This window comes from Podarcis erhardii, assembly GCF_964252035.2.
Source record: "Podarcis erhardii genome assembly, chromosome: 11".
NCBI lineage: Eukaryota > Metazoa > Chordata > Lepidosauria > Squamata > Lacertidae > Podarcis > Podarcis erhardii.
The window spans coordinates 43,893,649-43,915,219 of NC_138501.1; the positions used below are offsets into that span (position 1 = coordinate 43,893,649).

General features: G+C 41.9%; 1 protein-coding gene across 4 annotated transcripts in view; it reads right to left on the reverse strand.

The window, feature by feature from the left end:
* Nucleotides 1-21,571, reverse strand: part of WDR7 (WD repeat domain 7) — a 211,299-nt gene that overhangs the window by 48,743 nt on the left and 140,985 nt on the right. For all 4 annotated transcript variants that reach the window (XM_081881350.1, XM_081881351.1, XM_081881349.1 and 1 more), the window contains 3 exons: nt 11,855-11,972; nt 8,986-9,135; nt 6,246-6,328 (listed from right to left, as the gene is read on the reverse strand). In XM_081881350.1, coding sequence (XP_081737476.1) covers nt 6,246-6,328; nt 8,986-9,135; nt 11,855-11,972 — 351 coding nt within the window. The remainder of the gene's footprint in view (nt 1-6,245; nt 6,329-8,985; nt 9,136-11,854; nt 11,973-21,571) is intronic.

The window sequence follows — 21,571 nt, forward strand, 5'->3', positions numbered from 1 at the left end:
AGTCATTGGTGATCTAATTATTGCATTGTAATGGCCAATTGGCTAAGCAATAAATTTGAAATTCATACATCTATACTTAAGAGGTTCCATAGAATTTGTGTTTTGTGAACTGTCACAGTTTCAAAGTTGACATATGATATGACTGTTTGAGAAGGACAGGCCATGGCAAATAAATTCACATAGCGAAGGGCAATGTTTGCACTTGTTTTGAATAATCAGCCTCAAGGTGATGTTGGGACACAAGCACTCTTTCCTTTGGTATAAATAAGCTGTTTGCTTAACACCTATTTTATCTGGAATAAAATAAGCCACAACTCAAGCCATTCTATGGTAATTCTTTCAAGTCATTGTCTATTTTTACAAATAAATAGAGGGGGAAACTAGGCTTATTTAAAGAGTGAATAAGATTGGATTCCAAATATTTACAATAACCCGAGTGCAACCATAAGTGAACACTTAGGTTCACACTTCTGTACTCCCTCGAGAAGCAGCCTTTTGTTGGCTACAGATGCTGTCAAGTGCTGGCAAGAGGAAATGGGGATGTGCAGAAATCAGTGCACACAGCTAAAGATGCCTAGGGAATCTCACACAGAAATCTCTCTTCTCACCACCCTGTTAAACTGGAGCTCTAAAACAGAGGTCAGAAGGAGGTCTCCATGGTGGTGGGGGGGGGGGTATGCTGTGGACTTGCATTCTCCCTATCAGACTGGCTGCTGATGCTTTTGTTGACTCTAGAAGATAAGGTTGGGCAGCCTGACCGAACTCAGGTATTGGATCCTGGAGACCTGATCTGAAAGATTCAAGCAATAAGAACTGGGCATATAAGTGGAAACCTGAAGCACACCTTCTGTTACGTTTGATTCACTGTGACCTGAGGCTGAATGGACACCCTTTTTCACGATAACCTTTAAGGTCAGAATTCCTGGTGTTTTCCCTCTCCTCTGGCTTCCTCTCTGTCACCATGGGCATTCCCAATCCCCTCACTTCAGTTTCCTAGGAATCGACTTTCTCTCTTCATTGAGTTGCATTTTGTTTCCTGTTTCCTCTCCATCTGCCTCCCCCTCCCTGTCCCAAAACAACTATAGCGCTTGTATTTTTATTTAGTTAATATACAAATCATTTATAAGCCACTTTTTTAAAAAACCTCTAAGCGGTGTACAATATAAGAACAATGTCAACAAAACAAAAACACAACATGAAACCAAAGCAACAGTCAAAATAAAAAACCACACGGAACAAATAAACAACAGGAAATTGGGGGTTCAGAAACATAAATCAAGGTCAGAGCTCAGGGAAAGTCTGGAGAAACCAAGGATGTACTAGAATAAACACCTCCACTGATACTCCATCAATATTGTCACCATTCTTTTCAATGATTCTTCAGCTGTAGCTCCTCACTGAATTTTAATCCCAAATATCAAACTACTACAGTTCAGTGATACCAGTCCTTTTAAAGGAAGGCTCATGGTAATGATTGTATTGAAGATTTTGCTGAATTAAGGCCTAAACAAGAGGAGGCCTTGCTACTCCTAACATTTTCAAAATGTCAAAAACTACATTACCCTATGCCTAACACAATTTCTACTACTATTCTATTGTTTCAGCTTGCAGGATCCCTGTCTGGCATTTTAATGGCACATACAGTAGTCAGAATACAAGATTAGCCAAAATATCAGAAGATATCGGTCTGAATAAAACACTGTCAATAGATACTGGATTTGACCCACAGAGTTCTGTGCAACAAATGATTCAAGAAAGCTGATGAAGATGCATATCCCTATATGATTTACGTTACAGATTAAATGGGACATCCCCACTGCTACTTGTGGGAAAGCCGATGTGGATTACATTGGCTGACTGTCCTCTTGATGTGCACTGCAATTCTGAAGTGCAGTTAGATAATGATAGCAATTAATATGAAATATGAGGCTCACCACCACTGAAGCATACATACATGAGTTACAAAAACAGAGTGAAAATGTAGATGCTCCAAATCAGGTCTGCAATGTGCAGACTTTTAAAACTATAAGGTGTAGGCCACAGTTTTAGCAAGGCGCCTAATTTATGCTTGCTAAAATGAGATGCTCGCCCTTATTAAGATCCAGGAATTGAGCTTCCTTGAGTTTAAACTAATTTACTTCTCAATGCGGCTGAACTGCTTTGCAATTTAACTTTTTTTGCTTTGATCTGCAAAGGATGCTCCAGGGCAGCCTTAGTTCTGGTAAACAACATTGCATGGGAATCTTCATTGAACATGAAGTTGACCAGAACAAAGGCAAAGTCTAAAAGATTATTAAAATTTCAAATAAAAGGAGGGGAGAAGATTAGTCTGCAAACCAGTAATTTCTTTGTGTGTGCAGGGTGGGGGTTGGGGAGGGCTACTTGGAAGGGAAGGGGTGGTGTCCCTTCCAAGTAGCCCCACCCCATCCCTATAACTACTTCTCCAACAGTTTGCCGTCCTCCAGGGCCAACTTGTAATAGAAGAATGGAAGAGGAAAGGCAAATTGTCAGGGTGGCCACAAATATTCGTTGATCTGTGAGTTCTAATATAACAGACGGATCTAACAAATCTGCACATGAGAGTACCGCTGTATTGATCAAAGCATATTCTCTTTGTTTCTGGATTTTGTACATGGGTGACATTAGGCATCACTGTGAAAGAGACATTTCCTCCATGCATGAAGGAACACCTTTTCTAAGCCAATACTTTGGATCTGGTCATTGTGCTGGAGGTGGGAAGGTTTACCAGGATTGGATGAACCCTTTTTGGCTTCACTCAGGCCCAGGAAGTGGATCACAGCTTGCCTGCCTATTTGGCCAATGGCTGGCATGCTGCAATGCTGGTCCCGCCCCTTCGCTTAAAGAAGGTAGATTTCCAGGGGTTGCTGAGTATCGCCCCCTCGAAAAGGGGGTGGTAGGCCAAATAAGTTTAGGAACCTCTGGTCTAAAAGATGTTTACTGAGTGATCTGCTTTAGCTGTGGCAGGAACCATGTGTGAAGGGAAAGAGTCTCTAAGATCTATGTTTCAACACAGGGATTGTCATGAGGGGTCTTCTCACAGAGAGAGGGGTCACATGTAAGTGATGACTGGGCATGACAGATGGGGAAGGGGATGTCAGGGTCTGGGAGTAGAGGAGCATGTGACCACCAACCTACTTTGAACATGAGGACCATGATAAGTCTCCCCCCCCCCCCCAAACTCATTCTAACATGAAGACTATAGGTCAATTCAACACCATGACCCTCAACAGGCCTTTGTGGCAGAAAGCAAAAAGGACAGTGGATCTTAACAACAAATCCTATTGGAATAGCTTTTGTTCTTATTGGAGTATTGCCTCTAGTGTTCTTCCCTCCAGCGCCCCTCCCTTACTGAAAAGAAGACAATGGAATTGTCATTAGTCTCCACACTTTACTTAGGAGACAGCTGTTATCATGGCTTATAATAACAAAAAATAACAGCTCAGCTGGGGGGTGGAAATATGCCTTGATATTGTTTGAACTGACAGTACTATATGATCACAACAGGTATGCAATTGAACATTTAATCAGTATAGCAGGAAGATCATTATCATATTAAAATATTTAGTAAGAGGATCATGTCAAAAGTTTCCACTTGGATTCCTTCCAGAGTTACAAAGCAAAATCATATTAAAAAAAAATCTCTCCTGGTCTGAAAGCTAATCTGTACTGTCATTAGCGCAATGCTGTATCATTTTTATAGGAGCCATAATTACGTACAATAAGATATAATACATGCTATTTAACACAATTTAAAAGGCAATGTGTCTCTATTAAACATGCCTCCAGGATAGAGAGTTTTCTCACATTAATTCCAACTTGTCCTTGCCTTTGCATTTCAAGTATGTAATGCAGAGCAGATTTTCAGTAGTGCACCCTATAAGAATTGCCATTCCTCTTTTTGCTTTCACAGCGTGCTACACTGAAATCACTACCTGTGCTCTTTTATTTAACAGATCTATAACCTACTGTGAAAATTAAAAAATCTTCCCAAAAGCAGCTTAGAAAATACGCATCAAAATACAGACAATATTAGCCTAATCATCTGCTCTAAAATACTGCTCAAAAGCATGAGAACCCAGCATAGCCTAAATATTGTTGCATGATGCCCCAATCTCTGAGTGGTGTGAGATTCCAGGGGTTCTAGGCCTTACCCAGGGTTCGTGTTTCCTTTTTGAATGACGGAGAAGAAGAAGAAGAAGAGTTTGGATTTGATATCCCGCTTTATCACTACCCTAAGGAGTCTCAAAGCGGCTAACAATCACCTTCCTCCCACAACAAACACTCTGTGAGGTGAGTGGGGCTGAGAGACTTCAGAGAAGTGTGACTAGCCCAAGGTCACCCAGCAGCTGCATGTAGAGGAGCAGAGACACGAACCCAGTTCACCAGATTACGAGTCACCGCTCCTAACCACTACACCACACTGGCTCACTGGTTCATCTAATCCTGGTAAACCCTCCCACCTCCAGCACAACTGCCAGATCCAAAGTATTGGCTTAGAAAAGGAGTTCCTTCATGTATGGAGAAAATGCTGTATGTGGAGGAGTGGGGAATCGAACCCGGTTCACCAAATTACGAGTCCATTGCTCCTAACCACTACACCACATTGGCTCTCTGTCCACCACACTGGACAGTGGAGACTGTGGTGTCTTCATGATATGTGGTTTATTTACACATATATACAACTTGAGCCTATGACGGAGGGATCCACAGTTTTAATGCCCCAAGAGGGCCTTGTTCCCCCATAGCCACAGCCTTGGATTTAAACAAAAATCAAACATTGCTCTGTCTCTGTCTTCCCAGATTGCTGCTTTGCTTTTAGCTCTCATCAGTCCAACCTCTCTTCTCAACTCTGCCTTTTTCTTCTTCTAACTACCTGCCAGTTGAGGGAGGGCCACCCATTTGCTGGCTCGTACAAAGTCAATTCCTCTGCTCTCCTTAATGGCCCACCAGTTCACCAGGAAGGTATATTGGCTATTCCAGGAAGTGACAGGGCTGTTTGAAACTATCAAAGGATAAGGCCTGTCTGATTCTTCCTGCAATTGAGATCCATACCTGAGGGACCACAGCTCGAAAGACTCTACTCTATGTGCCCAACAGCCTGATAGTCTTGGCAAATGGGTACCTATCAAAACCTCTAAAGCAGATCTTCAGGAGCAATAGAACTTTAACACTGAAGATACACATGGCAGCATGGTTCTTACAACTGGATTTTCACATCAACTCTGGTTGGGCATCAAACCTGCCATGGGCCCTATGGAGATCATAGCATGGGAAGATGCGGGCTGTATGGCCATGTATCAATGTCTCTTGTGGATGCGATCTTGAAGCCATTGCTTTTCCTCACTGCTGGCACTGTTTTTCTTGAATGTTTTCTACCCTGAAGATGCCAGAGTGAAGATAGAAAAACCTGCTTTCTTCTCCTGCACTCACTCCAATCTGGATTATGCCATGTGGAGGGCATAATAGCCACTGCTACCCAAACCATAAGAACAGGTAGTAGAAAAAGGAGGGCATGGTTTTCTGAAATGATCCTTCACCATGCCCAAAAGTTGTTGGGAATCTGAGGAATCAGCGGAAGTTGCCCCCAGTTCCAGTCACCACACAGAGGCAACTTAAGGTCCAAAATAGTTGACTACTGCAGAAGATAATGCTTCAGTAATACCATGCTGGACGTGGATTTATACATACAGCTTGTAGGCTTTGCAGATACACACACACACACATATATACAAGTACAAAGTATTTCTGCTGCTCCAGCAGTTCCAAGATGTAACACAGACTTCAATTCACTTCACAAGATTCACTGACTGACTAATGAACTGGCATGCCTTAATTATTTATATAGATGGCACTGAGCTGTTTCCATAGCAACTGGCTTGGCTGACCATGCACCTGTTGGCTTATCTCAGACATAGGATGATTTGTGCTCATGAAGGAAATTAACGCCTTTTTCCATGTCCCATTCCTCCAACAAAAGCCGGCACATTATGAGCTATTCCAAAGAATTTTCAACTTAGTATTAACCATGAGCTTCTGTCCATGATTTTGGTTTAGATAGGAGTCAATGTAAATTGATCCAAACCCTGTAACTTTCCTAGGGCAGACTATTCATTTGCCTAATGCCAATAAATTATAGTAACAGGAAGGGATAGGATTTATAACAGCTTCAAAATCTGCTCATCACCAGACTCTGTGCCCACACGTTTTTCAATTTGTGACCCTACCTGCAGATAGCTGGAAAGCACTCTTGAAGTCCTTTTTTCTTGACTAATGAACCTTCAAGACAGTACATGATGATGTCCATAACCTATAAGCAAATTTTAAAACAAATGTTAAGTATACAAAAACAAAAATGTAAGAAGTTTTAATACTAAGCGTAGGAAGGATCAACTGACAAGCCGGAATGTGTGCAGAGGTGGGTGACCAAGATGATTAGGAGTCTGGAAACCAAGCCTTATGAGGAATGCTTGAGGGAGTTGGGGATGTTTAGTCTGGAGAAGAAGAAACTGAGAGGAGGTATGATGGTCGTCTTCAAATGTCTGAAGGGCTATCACATAAAATATGGAGCAAGCTTGCTTTCTGCTGCTTCAGAGGGCATGACTTGAACCAATGGACAAGAAAAAGAGATTCCAACTTTTTAAAAGGAGCTCAGCTCAACCCCACTACCCACAACACTAGAAAGGGCTGGTCTGGTTGGCAGGATGGCCCCTTTCCTCTTTGGGGAGATAATCTGAAGAAAGGCTTTCGCCTGCACAGCTAACGGGAGGTGCCAGCCCATAAATGCCCTCCAGGAATCTCTGCAGAACAATAAAACCCCCCAAACCAAAAATACAGCAGCATATTTTGAAACATCTTTAGAATCAGGAATACCGTCCCTCTTCAGTCTCCCTCTTGCGAAGGCAGCCTCTTGACTCACAAAATACTATGTGTCACACCCAGATTCTGCCTTACGCAATCATACAAAACCTACTACTCATTCAGCATCACTCATTCCATTCTACTGCCACACATCCACTCAATCGCTCCAACATCTCCCACTCAGTCACCAACAGCTATAACCAGTCACTCCTTCCACTCAACAAAAATGAACTACAAAGCCCGTTTTACCCGCCGCCTCCTGCATGCCCCACTGCATAACCTTTCTGTGGCTTGAGTTCATTGATTATTTTCATCTACTGTCCCCTCTTCTCCACCACATCTGCTTTCTGCCATCTCCCCTTTTCTTGAGTTGATTCTACTCTGGACACCCCTTACCATCTTCTGAACTAGTTCATGAAGTGTATGCAAAACGACCTGCGTACATTGCTATGGGTAACACAAGGAGGCCAGGTTGAAGAAGCCTCCAGGAAATGACTTGTCCCGCCTCTCTAGCTCATTATCTTGTTTTTCCAAACTGTTTGGGGGACAGTGGTATGTGTTTTCTATCAAGCGCTGTGATGACTGCCAAAGAAACATGGCTTCTCCAGACTGATGGTAAAGAAGCTGGTAAAATGCGGACTTGACTATGCTACCACTCAGTGGATTTGTAACTGGCTGTCTGACTGAACCCAAAGGGTGCTCATCAATGGTTCCTCTTCATCCTGGAGAAGAGTGACTAGTGGGGTGCCACAGGGTTCTGTCTTGGGCCCCGTCTTATTCAACATCTTTATCAACGACTTGGATGATGGACTCAAGGGCATCCTGATCAAATTTGCAGATGACACCAAACTGGGAGGGGTGGCTAACACCCCAGAGGACAGGATCACACTTCAAAACGACCTTGACAGATTAGAGAACTGGGCCAAAACAAACAAGATGAATTTTAACAGGGAGAAATGTAAAGTATTGCACCTGGGCAAAAAAAATGAGAGGCACAAATACAAGATGGGTGACACCTGGCTTGAGAGCAGTACATGTGAAAAGGATCCAGGAGTCTTGGTTGACCACAAACTTGACATGAGCCAACAGTGTGACGCGGCAGCTAAAAAAGCCAATGCAATTCTGGGCTGCATCAATAGGAGTATTGCATCTAGATCAAGGGAAGTAATAGTGCCACTGTATTCTGCTCTGGTCAGACCTCACCTGGAGTACTGTGTCCAGTTCTGGGCACCACAGTTCAAGAAGGACACGGACAAACTGGAACGTGTCCAGAGGAGGGCAACTAAAATGGTCAAAGGCCTGGAAACGATGCCTTATGAGGAACGGCTAAGGGAGCTGGGCATGTTTAGCCTGGAGAAGAGGAGGTTAAGGGGTGATATGATAGCCATGTTCAAATATATAAAAGGATGTCACATAGAGGAGGGAGAAAGGTTGTTTTCTGCTGCTCCAGAGAAGCGGACACGGAGCAATGGTTCCAAACTACAAGAAAAAAGATTCCACCTAAACATTAGGAAGAACTTCCTGACAGTAAGAGCTGTTTGACAGTGGAATTTGCTGCCAAGGAGTGTGGTGGAGTCTCCTTCTTTGGAGGTCTTTAAGCAGAGGCTTGACAACCATATGTCAGGAGTGCTCTGATGGTGTTTCCTGCTTGGCAGGGGGTTGGACTCGATGGCCCTTGTGGTCTCTTCCAACTCTATGATTCTATGATTCTAAGTACTGCAAGGTGAATGGGCTCCCCACGCTACAGCAGTAGTAAGTACAAGTTATCAAGTGGAGTCTTCATGTGATAGGCATACAGTCAACATTAGGCCAGTATTTTGGCTGGGGCTGAATTTTTTGACTGAGTCTTTCCCAACCCCCCATCCAGAGATTGAATCAGGGATCTTTTAAATGCAAAGCATCTTCTCTATCATGAACTACCTCCTCGAAGTGCTTTGCAAAGGCTTTGATTTATTTTACCAGCTGGTGAGCCAATAAAAACGTACTTGTCTTTCATTCTAAAAATATAACCAGGTCAAACACAGGCACAAACGCCAAAGGCCTGCGCAAATGTCATTGAATTGCCCAACAAGAAACACAAACATGGCTCATAGAAGATGGCCTTACCTCTACAAGGAGATCCACAACATCCATAGGCATTTTTTCAATAAGTATTTCTATAACTCTCAGAATTTCTCCTTTGGCCCGAGCCAACGTACTGGTATGAATATTCTGCTGAGACTGAGTATTTGCTTGGAGAGCAGTGTGCCTGTGCACCTGTAAAAAACAGTAGGATTGTTAGAGATGCTTACATTCAAAATTTTCCCTGGATTTTTGGCTTCCACATTGCTGGTCCTTGTGTGCTAAGGGGCACCAATGTCTTCCCTTTTTGATATCCATCCTTGGCCCTGCCTGCTCCTCACAGGGCACTTGCTGAAGTCTTCAGTTTGTCTTTCTCTTGCAGGTTAGCAAGGCACATAGATCTAAAACACTATGCAAAAAGAAATCTCAATGGGATTGCATGTGCTGGCAGCTGGGGGAGAGCTACCCTGCTGGCAGCTGGGGGAGAGGGGACGGGGGGGAATGATCTAGAAGCCATGGCAAACACAGTATTCTCTAATTCAGTAACTATATCTCTCTCTATAAAACTATCGGAGTTAAAATGGAAAGCAGGTGTAACAGAACGAAGGACAGTCACCCCACTGAACACTAATGAAAGAGAATGGGGGTGAAGAACATCTGCTCATATTTGTAGATTATATGTATTATGTCTATGAAACTCAAGCAATTAATACATTTAACCCTTTCCACTGGATTCTCACTTTATTTCCTGGCAATAAAGTCACAGCTATGTTTACTAGCACAGGACTTTACTGATTTTCTTTCTTAAAGAAAAAAGTACTAGGAAAGCTCTAATTGGTAGTGATTATTTCTCCTAAGTGCTCATAATGAGTATCAGTGGGTTCTTCCTTATGACTTCCTCCTTTGCAATGTACATGGGGCGAATGAGGATGTTCACAATGCTAACAGTCCTGACTCTGGATAAACTGATCAGGAATAAGTCTCATGCTTGGTGCATAATTGGCAACCAGGTCAAAATGACAGCTCGCAACTCAGGATGAATTCTCAAGCTGAGTCAGTATGGATTAGTAAACACCGTACTTTTATGTGTATAAGACTACCTTTTTTTTACTATAAAATAATGTTCAAAATCAGGGCTCGTCTTGTACACGGATAGTGCAGAGGGGGGACAGGCAAATGGTTGCAGCCGCGTGCAGGAGGTTGTCAGCGGCGATTGGGTGTGTGATTGGTAGCTGCGGCAAGGGCTGCTTTGGATTGGCTGCTGCTGCGGCAACTGTGTTGGTGATTGGTGGCTGCGACAAGGGCTGCTGTGGATTGGCTGCTACTTCGTTCAATGGATTGGCTTCCACTCCGTCAATTGTGCTTGCGCTTGCCAACTATTGGTGGCTATCAGGCAGACGCTTTGTCACGTCTGGTGAGCTCCACAACTCTGGGCCATCTCCCCCATTTTATCAAATTGGAGTCCCCCAAAATATACATGGGGGCATCTTATAGACAGAAAAATACAGTACTTTGCGTGTGCTGGCAAGCTTTCTCACACAGACAGGGTGGCTCTGAGAATACAGTGGTACCTCGCAAGATGAATGCCTCGTAAGACGAAAAACTCGCAAGACGAAAGAGTTTTTCGTTTTTTGAGTTGCTTCGCAAGACGAATTTCCCTATGGGCTTGCTTCGCAAGACGAAAACGTCTTGCAAGTTTGTTTCCTTTGTCTTGCAAGTTTGTTTCCTTTTTCTTAAAACCGTGCATTCAGGGGGTGCAGTTGTGACTTGACTTCGAGGAGCAACTCATAGCACGCGGTGTGGTAGCCTTTTTTGAGGTTTTTGAAGACTTTGGTGATTTTTGAAGCTTTTCCAAAATCCGTGCTTCACAAGACGAAAAAAATCGCAAGACGAAAAAACTTGCAGAACGAATTAATTTCGTCTTGCGAGGTACCACTGTATGTACAGAGGGACAATGAGCGATGGAGTGGCAAATGACACTGGGAAGGCAGTGTGCTGGGAAGGAGTGCTTATCCCTTCACTCCCAATAGGGACATTCCTTCTTCTTTTTTTATTGAATGTTTTCAACAGAAAATACAATAAAAGTCAAACCAGTCTAAAAACAAAGAATAACAAAAAACCAAAATAAGATGGAAGAAAAATCAAGAAACAGAGAGACAGAAAAGATAAAGAAGGAAGAAAAAGAAAATATACAGAGGGCCTTTATCCCATTTATATCATATCCTTCATCCATACTCAGAAAGGTAGACCCTCCCAGCTCCCACCTGACAGCCTGTTTCTTCTTAATAGGGACTTGTCTTCTAAGGCTTTGACCCAAGCAAGGGATGGCGGGGGGGGGGGCTTTCCATTCCAACTGCAGTTGGGGGGCCCCTAAAGCATCCTCCTCCCTGCATGATGCCTGCAAGTAAAAAATGCCTCCCCCCCCCCACATTTCCACCAGTGCAGGGTGGGGAAGTAGATATGAAACTGCATGCTATGTACTAAGCAAATGTCTAGTTTGGCTCTAAGTCACAGTGCAGTGTTACAAAGCAATGATTAAATATATGACAGTGTTCTATTTCTGAGTACAGTTGACAATATTGTCATCAGCTCAGAGCCCGAGGCCCAAATAAATATACACATGAAATTACTCTGCAGATTACTTTATGGATTCGGAGCCTGACTGAAGGACGGTCTGGTTGTTTTCCACCCCTCTTTATACACATATATAATGTGTGTGTCCAAAACACGCACATGCAAAAACCCGTGTACGTATTGCACTTGTATGCCAGTACACACAATAAAATATACTAACACTATATATATATATATATATATATGGTGAATGCCCAGATGTTTCTTGTTGTTAAACAAGGAAGCAATTGTTCCTTCTGAAGTGGAGCACAGCGAGCCCTGGAAAAGTTCTTTTGCTCACCTCCTTGGCAATAGTTGTTATGAAGGCGGGTGGTCTGGCCGTGGCAATGAGCGAGAGAGCGTGTCGTGCAGAGCGGGCGGAGTCAGCTGCTGGACTCAGAGGCAGCCCCATTGTGATGCTAATCAGAGATCAGACAAAGAGAGAAGGGAGGGGGCAAAAGAGGAAGAAAAGAAGCATTAGAAATATAGAGTGAAAAGATTAGACACAGCTTATAATGTCAGTTCAAGGTCATCGGGAGCACTCAAACAGTTAGAATATAATGGACTTCCAACAATGAGGAGTGATTAGGAGTCAGGGTGTTCGAGCATCTAATACAAAATCAAATAATTAACCGTGAAGATTGAAAACAGTATGTGCATCTGTCCAAAGTGTTAAAAAGGCCTTGTTAACAAATTATCTAGCCGTAGTACTGAATACATATCAAGAACCCGGGCCAACACAAATGTACAGTGTCAAGCAAAAGAACTGTACAGTTTTATTTCTTGGCAAAAGTTTTAGAGGCAATACGCACATCGCTCTGCAACGATTACTATTGCAATCAGCCAAGTACAGCTGGTGTCTCTCTCCCCGCCGCCCTGCCCTGTCTTATCCCGGCTGACAGGGCCAAAGAGCCCTGGAAATACTGACTTCCATTTCCATTTGGGCTTGCTGCATTAAACCAGCTTCTTTCAAACTTCAGTCATTCCAAAAGCAGACCAGCCACCACCAAAAACATGGTGTTCAGGTGTGGAATTTCTTACATTGCTCTGGACAAAATTTATTCAAACACAAAATATCTGGTTGTTTGTTGCCAACAACACCACTGACTTTAGGATACTGGAAAGCACAGGGATTAGTATGCTATGATGAACAACCAGGAAGCAGCCAGTGAACAATCAGTAATTTATGCAGCAGAAAAAAACTTCAAATTTAGGTTGCTTTTGTTGGCCAACAACTGCGAAAAGATCCTTCCTGCTAGTCTCACTGTAGGGCATTTGTAAACACCTCAACTGGGCTTGATGTATGGCTAATTCCTAGACATTTGAAAATATAGTTAATAGGTGTAGTAACCTGGAGAGCCAGCTTTAAGTAAGGTATTTGGAACAGTTAAAGTTAAGTATCAGCTTTCTTCATCCTCAGTATAGCACTTAACAATATTTCTCAACCTAAATCTACGTGGAGTAGAGAGCAATGTAGAGAAAACAGGAGCCAACTCCTGGGGGCTCTGGCCCCCATAATAAAATATTTGAGGGGGCTGGGCCCCCACAAAGTTGATAGGCATTCCCATTAAAATGGTATGTGTGCACTGCATCATGTGATCGACTATGTGGGGTGGTGTTTATCTGGCCCCCACATTATTTTATTCAAGTTGACACCCCTGACAGAGAGAGAGAACACAAACCTAAGCCAATTGTGGTTTGATACAGGGTACTTTGCAGTTTTGGTAGGCTCCCTTGTCAAGGGGGGAGATAATCTCCGTTTGGGAATTTCTGCTTTATCTATGTAATATTTGTAAAACTACCTGGACTCCATTAAGTAACTAGTACTTTATTATCTGCTGACAAGCAGATACTATATAATGCAATGAAACAGGCCCAGTTAATGGCCTGGCCATCATGAGCAGGGCTCCAACTTGCATACTCGCTGCTTCCATTACACCAATTTTCCCTTGCTGCCACGGGATAAACTTGCAAAATGTTGTACTTATGAACCTTCTGAGTGCAGCCCTGGAAAGAGGCAGCTGTATTAAAAAGGTAACATGCAAAGTCCTAAGAATTTCTGTCCTAAGAAAGATCTGTATGTGTTTCTGCCAACAGCACTCTCCCTCCTCCTGTTGAGCAAAGCATGGATCCCCCCCACCCGAAAAGCAACAGGCTCCTTGTTAATTCATTAACGACACTCTGTAGTGTTAGTATGTGGCCAGAGATTAACCTCTTCCTATAGCTGGGCCAGCTGGTCTGTCAGACCAAGAAATGTGCATGAAGGAACAGGCACACTGCACCAAGTCAGAAGACCAAAAGAGAGGCAGATGCAAAGCTAAGACGGGCAAGGAAGAGCCAGGCTGGTCCCAGTGCTTAATATTTCATTGAGGAGTTTACTCTTCCACATCATTAACACTACGAGGGGGGCTGCCTACCACTCCCACCTACACACAGATTGCTGTTATGCAAGAAGCCATATTTATAAAATGCTATGGGTGTTACTGCTAGGTTGGCAGGAGCAGGGACCGAGCAATGGGAGCTCACCCTGTTGCGGGGATTCGAACCACTGACCTTCTGATTGGCAAGTCCTAGGCTCTGTGGTTTAACCCACAGCGCCACCCACGTCCTTTACCTTTATGGGTGTTACTGTTAAAAGAAATCTGTAGCATAAATAGGATATTGATTGGGGAGAGACTTGGCCAAAGCTTGGTGTGACAGGACACGCTTTGCAAAAGATCTTAGGTTCAGTTTTTTTGCATCTCCAGTTATGAAGACCAGGCAGCAAGTATGAGAACCTTCTCTGCTGGAGACTCTGGAGAGCCACTTCTGGTTATAGTAGACGATTGTGGGCTGTATGGATAAGTAGTAAAACAGCTCCCTATGTTTCTATGATATTGCTACTGGTGTTAATGCTATGATACTAGAACACTCAATTCCATAATATCTAACGGTTACAAAGATATTAGAATGCTTCACCATATAGAATAACTAAGAAAAGGGTGGTATCCAATGCATTCGTTCCTTTAGCACAAGGATTTCCACTTCTGCAATGGAGCCACCCTTCTCACCATGAAGCCTCCCCCAGATCTGTCCCAGAACAGATTTAAGGTGTGTAGGAAGAGGAGAGGGAAGGGAAGGTCCATTGAACAGCCAAAATTCCTTGTGCTGATTGACTGAATGAATGAGTTAGCTGAATACTGAAGATATTTAATGAAGAGGAAGAGAATGTTCCAGTTTAGATATTCAGCATATTCCCCTAACACGCATGCAACCCTTTTTTTTTCTTTTGAAAGAGTAAACTTTTAACAGATCTGGAGTGAACTGGACCTTGCTTTAATTGTCAAGCCTATAGAGCTTTCCAAACTGTGTGTCACGACACAACAGTGTGTTGGCTGCAGTGATTAGGTGTGTCGCGCGAACGCTCCCCATGCTCCTCCTGGGGCTGGAAAGGGGTTAGTTTAACCTCTGATTTGAAAGTAAAACTGAATTACTGTGTCACGAAATGATGCGTGTCTAAAAAGTGTGTCACCAACATGAAAAGTTCGGAAAGCTCTACTACAGAGCATGGGTGGCAAACCTGTGGCCCAACAGATGTTGTTGTACTACAACTCCTAGGATCCCTGACCATTGGCTGTGTAAGCTGGGGCTGATGAGAGTTGAGTCCAGCAATACCACAGGTTCCTTACGCCTGCAACAGAGCACTTGGTCAGCTCGTGATTCAGATCCACAAGTGAGACACAACCTGATGTAAGAGAGATCACACCAGTGATGCCAGCACCATTTAAAGAAAGGATTGTATAGAAAGAAATAAAAAGCAGAGGAGTGGTGTCCAAATGCAAAAAATAGCCGGGGTTCCTTTATTGTTGCAAAGAATACAGGAAGCACAATTTCTCAGTCCTTCAGGGTGAGCTGCCGCCACCAAACTCTCTTTTGTACAACCATTATTTGTCTTTCCTAGCACTGAAAAAGCAAGACAGAAGATGGATAAATACATGCCAAATAATTCAAATGTGTCCCATATTGTAGGCTTAGGTTGACGAGTTCCGAGTGGGTTGGGAACTTCTGCTGAGGAGTATAGCACAGTCGAGCTTCCATAACAACATAGAAAAATAGCCTTCCAAGAGGAAGTGGATGCCGGTTTTTGATGCCTCCACATGAAAGGAAGGGGTGGAGGCTACTGCAATGAGCACTTTATAGCTTTAAGATACCCTGCTAAAATGCCTGCCTTTGCACAGGTCCTGAAAGCACTGCACTGGCTGCTAGTGAGCTATCAAGACCAATTCAAGGTGTTAGCACTAGTATAAGGAAAAGGAAAAGGGACCCCTGACCGTTAGGTCCAGTTGCAGACAACTCTGGGGTTGTGGTGCTCATCTTGCTTTATTGCTAGGTTGGCAGGAGCAGGGACCCAGCAACGGGAGCTCACCCCATCATGGGGATTCAAATTGCCGATCTTCTGATCAGCAAGCCCTAGGCTCTGTGGTTTAACCCACAGCGCCACTAGTCCCAGCACTAGTATATAAAGCCCTAAATCAGGCATAGGCAAAGTCCGGTTCTCCAGATGCTTTGGAACTACAATTCCCATCATCCCTGATCACTGGTCCTGTTAGCTAGGGACGATGGGAGTTGTGGTCCCAAAACATCTGGAGGGCCGGAGTTTGCCTATGTCTGCCCTAAATGGTTTGGAACCTGAATACCGAAAAGAGCATTGCCCCCAATATCAACTACCCAGACCTACAATCTGCAGGTGTGACAGGGTATTTTCATTGTGGCTCCCTGTTTTTCAAATGCCATCCCTATTCAGGTGTGTCTGTCGACATCAGGGCTCACTTTAAGGAGAAATCCGAAAACATTCCTATTTCCCTAGACATTTTGGTGGGCAAGGAATTCTGTTCGTTGCAAGTCTAAGATCCCTGGGCGGAATAATGGTTTTAATTGTAACTTTTTTCGAGAATGTTTTTAAATGCAATTGTTTTTAGACTGTTTGGCACCCTAGGGTGGGACATAAAGTCAGCAGATAGATAGATAGATAGATAGATAGATAGATAGATAGATAGATAGATAGATAGATAGATGATAGATAGATAGATGATAGATAGATAGATAGATAGATAGATAGATAGATAGATAGATGATAGATAAATGGCATGTGTTGTCCTCTGCCCCAGCTCAATCAATGATGCTATAATCTCAACCTTTAACTTATTAGTATTTTCACACTGAAGTCCCCCCCTCATTGCAACCAATATAGTTAACAAGTAGGTTACAGTACTTCAAGGGCACAAAGCTGGGGATTTTGGGGGACGGGGGATTCTTTCTTTTTAGTTGAAAAATATGAAAACAACTAAGACTTACAAACACTATGGCGAAAAGGGTTTTCATAAGGTCACTTCAAGATGATAAAAGGGTAGAAACATTCCTTTTAACCACCCTAAAAAACCACCCAGTGGCACAACCAAAGCATATGCACATTTGTCTCAACACACAAGATACTTAATTTGTAAACAACTTGTTCATAAGTATGTAAACACTTATGAATTTAAAATAATAACTCCAGTTCATATATATCTGATGCTAGCAATTCAGAGGCACAAAGGCTGTAGCCCCACTTACCCAGGAGTAAGCCCCCTGACCTCGATATGGCTTATTTCTGAATACACGTGTAGGATGGCGCCAAAACAGGCACAAACATTTTATTGCTGGGCAACTGGGTTGTAGAACTTTCTGTTTATTACGAGGAAATCACTAATTTCCCTCTCCCCCCCCCAAAAAAAAATATTCAACTCAGAAGGACAAACGAGCCCTTCATGAATTCCTTGGGTAGAAGATATCTAAGCCTTGGTATCTGATGTTCATATCCTGCAATCTCTCCACTGGCTCCCAGGTTCTCACTCACAATCAGATGTATTTTTCCTTATATATATTTTTTGTACGACCGGAGTCTATATGTTGCTTGCCATCATCGATTAATGCAGCCTGAAGATAGAAAGGGCTCTCACTGCCACCAAGGTCTGCTTCGATGCAATTTCCGTCAAAATGGATGGGAGCTATGCAGGAACGGTACTGATAAATTGCACCCCCTCAAAAAAAAACAAAACCAAAAAACACACACAAAAAACCCACCACTTAAAAAAACAAATTAAAAGCCGGTGCTTAATTATACAAAAGTGTGCAAGAACAAACTGTACAGAGTAATCTGAATCAAACTGCAGCTTATAATTCAAAGGAGGGAAATTATGGGCAACAAAGATCCCTACAGATGTCCAAGCCTAGAAATCAAAGCCTAATTAATGCTAGAAAAATACTCTTAATCCTCCTGTGCAGTTCCACTCAACATATCTTCCACAGTCTAATCTCTCTCTTTTTTTCGGGGTGTGTGGGGGGGAGGGAGGTGAGAGGCACAAGATGGCAGGGGGAGCGAGATGGGTTTAGACCTCGCGCAGGAGAAAATTCAAAGCTCGGCAGAATACTGCAGCTTCGGCAATGTATTTTATTCAGTGTGCACGCACACACAGATGCGCACCGAACACACAAAAAGATAAACACCGCGTGTGTTTTTCTTTGTCAATAAATGCGGAGTGGTTTCCCCCCTTCCCCCCACCCCCTCGGAACCACACGCTCGACATAAAAGCTCCTTTATAAACCATGCTTAACATCACAGACAGAAGCGAGACAGCTGTGCGCTCTTATTGTTGTGCACGGTAAATCAGGCACAAAAAAGGGGCAGCTCAGCAGGGCACCGGGAGGGTAAGATGCACACTTAACCCCCTGCACACTTTGTTGCTCCATTTCTTTCCATCTTAAGTCCTTCTGCAAGCCAGTACTGTACCTGTCACGGATGTAACAGGCCGTTTTCAATCTAAATCTTGTTATGGATTAATAAGCAAACACTTTCTCGCTTATTATGCAATTTATCATGATGAAAATTGCATTGGTCTCCTCAAGGCTACATGCTGATACATTCATTTATTCAGCAGCTCTGTATACAGGGAGCAATACTAATCTTTATGACAGCTAGAGATGCGCTAGGAAGCTGAAAATAGAATCCTTAATAATAATAATAATAATAACAATAACAACAGCAAAAACTATAAATGGTCTTCATGAAAGCTGTATTTAAAGATACAGACAGAAACATACCTACTCCCCAAAGAGACAAGAAGATTTTACTTAAAACATTTCAAGCTGGTACCAGCACTTTATATCCATTACCTCTTTCACTTTGCCAGAAAACGCACTGAAAAGGTTGCTCTGAATATTCATCTCTGCACTATGTACACAAAAAGTCCAAGTCATTTGCTGACTCAGAATGATGACTAGGGATATTCATATAAGGCAAGCAATTGTGCAGGTCTGTTTCGTTGACATGGTAATCTACCTCAATCACATGATATTGAACAGGATCTTTTTATAAAGAAAAACTTAATGCAAGGAAAGTGTAGGTATTACTATTCTAACAGTAATATAATTAAAGAATTGAAGAAAAATTGTTGATTTCAAAATGATAGGAGAGATGGTGTGCATGTGTGTGTGTGTGTGTGTGTGTGTGTGTGTGTGTGTAAAAAGAAATAGTTTAATGTAAACACAGTACCAACTGCATGGAAGGATCAGAATTAAACCTTATATCTTTCACGTTCATATAAATGATTTTTTAATAGAATGTGTAATAACAGTTTATTCCTGTTCAAAAGATGAAATTAAAGGCTTTTTGTGCAGTGATAATCTAAATTTAAAAGAAAAAGAAACAGCTAAATCGTTGAAACTTTGAAATCAGCTGGAATTACTGGAGACTTATTGAAGGATTCTACACATATGCTATAGAGTAAGTACTATCAGTTGTGTATGCTGCAAAACGATTCTGTGGGGTACACAAAGAAATCCCGATTTCTACCATGGCACATCTAAATTTCTTTTCATGGCAAACTGCAGTGCCAAGGCTGCAGGCAGAAATGCAGTTTTTTTAATCTTCTTCTTTTTGCCTGTTATCTGCTCTATAAATAATTAAAATGAATGCATGGAAAATTCATCAGCAGTATGAGAGGGGGAAAGTATACTGAGAGCTTGAGAGAAAACTGTGCAACTGTCGTTCTCATACGTGCAAGAGTGTGTTGTGTTGTCTCATCCATGACATTTATATTCTCAGATGCTTGAACATGCCTCAGAATATAATTTTTGAGGTAGGAGTGCACAGATCAAAACACATTCTTGTCACAGAGATGACTTTATTGTCTTTTTCTTTAGGCAAGGCACATGAATTGCTAACATTGCAGCAGAACTAGAGGGTAATACCGGATTGTTCTTTTCCCCAACCAAAATATAGTCTGCTACTTAACTTCTTATTTTTAAATGATTTCTGCTTTTAGCAAGTTCTTTTTTAAAATTATGTGGTTTATGTATTATACATTATTATTTATTGTATTATTTCTGTTTCTGTAAGCTGCTCTGAGTACTCACCAAGCATAAGACAGAGGGGAGAGGCATTAAATATTCTTAATAGTAATACTAATAAAAATATTGCTATCAGAAAGAATGGTGACATATTGTGCTACAAGCATCAAACAAAGGGATTAAAGAAAAAGTTTGCTGAACAGACTTTGCATCGGAAGCAAAAATTAACAAATGGTCAGCTCTGAACAAACTTTTCTTATAATTTTTAAATAGCAAGGAGCAATAGTAGGCTTACACCTACATGTTGTTATATTTTGTGATTTTAGAACACTTTGGTTCTATTAAGTGGCATAAATCTATTTGTGACTAGAGATCTGGCATGTTCTGCTTTAGTTGCTTATAAAAATCAGGGCAACTAAATCAAAGTTTGTAAGTTAAAATGAATGTAATTTTTTAAAATGCAATTCTGTAGTTTGGTGTCATTTTTGTTGTTGTTGTTCTGGCCTTCTGCCTAGAATAACAACAATTGCCTGGCAAACTTATGTTGTGCTAGGGAAGAAGTGAACACCCAAATGTGTTGATTTTTGTCAAGTTAAAGTACAATTTTAACTGGCCAACAAAACAGTAATCAGAGATCGTGCTTTTTCATCACGGAGGATGTGAGAGGAAGAGCAATTATCAACGCTTTTTACAAAAGCAGGCATGTATCTATATAAGAGAATACAATCCTGTCCAATAGTGCAGGAAAATCTCCCTGTGGGTTTTAAGAGGCAGCTGAAAGCAGCTATGAATTAAAGCACTTGACCATCCTAATAGCTGAACAATATTTTTATATTTCATCTTACAAGGAAAGGTTGTGCTCACAATGAAAACACCCACTGCCGCTATATTCCAACCTCTTTTTTTTTTTTTTAAAGTACATGGTTATATTGATTGCCTTTACTCCAAGGATTTATCAGATACATCTGTTTATAAGATATAACTTGTTCACACATTTCCATGAAATAAACAAGTCTTAAGCAATGAAACTCAAAACATTTATACAGATGATCCGATATCATTTTAATTGACTGCATTTTCTATCTATTTGAACTGAAGAATTTGAGATTGAGCACAGCGTACATTTTAGGAATTTCCCCCACATCTATCTATCTATCTATCTATCTATCTATCTATCTATCTATCTATGGAAAAAGGTTGTCTTGAAATATTTTTTACCTAGGCAAGGAAAAAAACAAACAAAAGCCACACACCCAAGAAGATTGCAAGTGTGTGTGTGTGTGTGTGTGTGTGTGTGTGTGTGTGTATATGGCATTACTATACTTTAAAAACTACAGCAGGTGGATCCCCCTTTCCTAAAGTAATCTGGATACATAAAATAATAATCAAAACCTTGCTTTTGTTTTAGTTTTTAGAAAATATGGTGTACTTTTTAAAGGAAGTCATAAAGGACACCAAGTCATTTCCTTCAACCTGCACAATAAGACCGAGTTATCAGTTTTAGAACTGCTGCATGGAACTAGCTATTCATATTTATTTACTGTAATATTACGCTTGCCAGTCTGCCCTAGTACTAAATTAAAAGAGTAAGAGAGAATACAACCCTCTTCATGCATCTTACATGCATGGAGAGGGCATGCACGTGACGCGA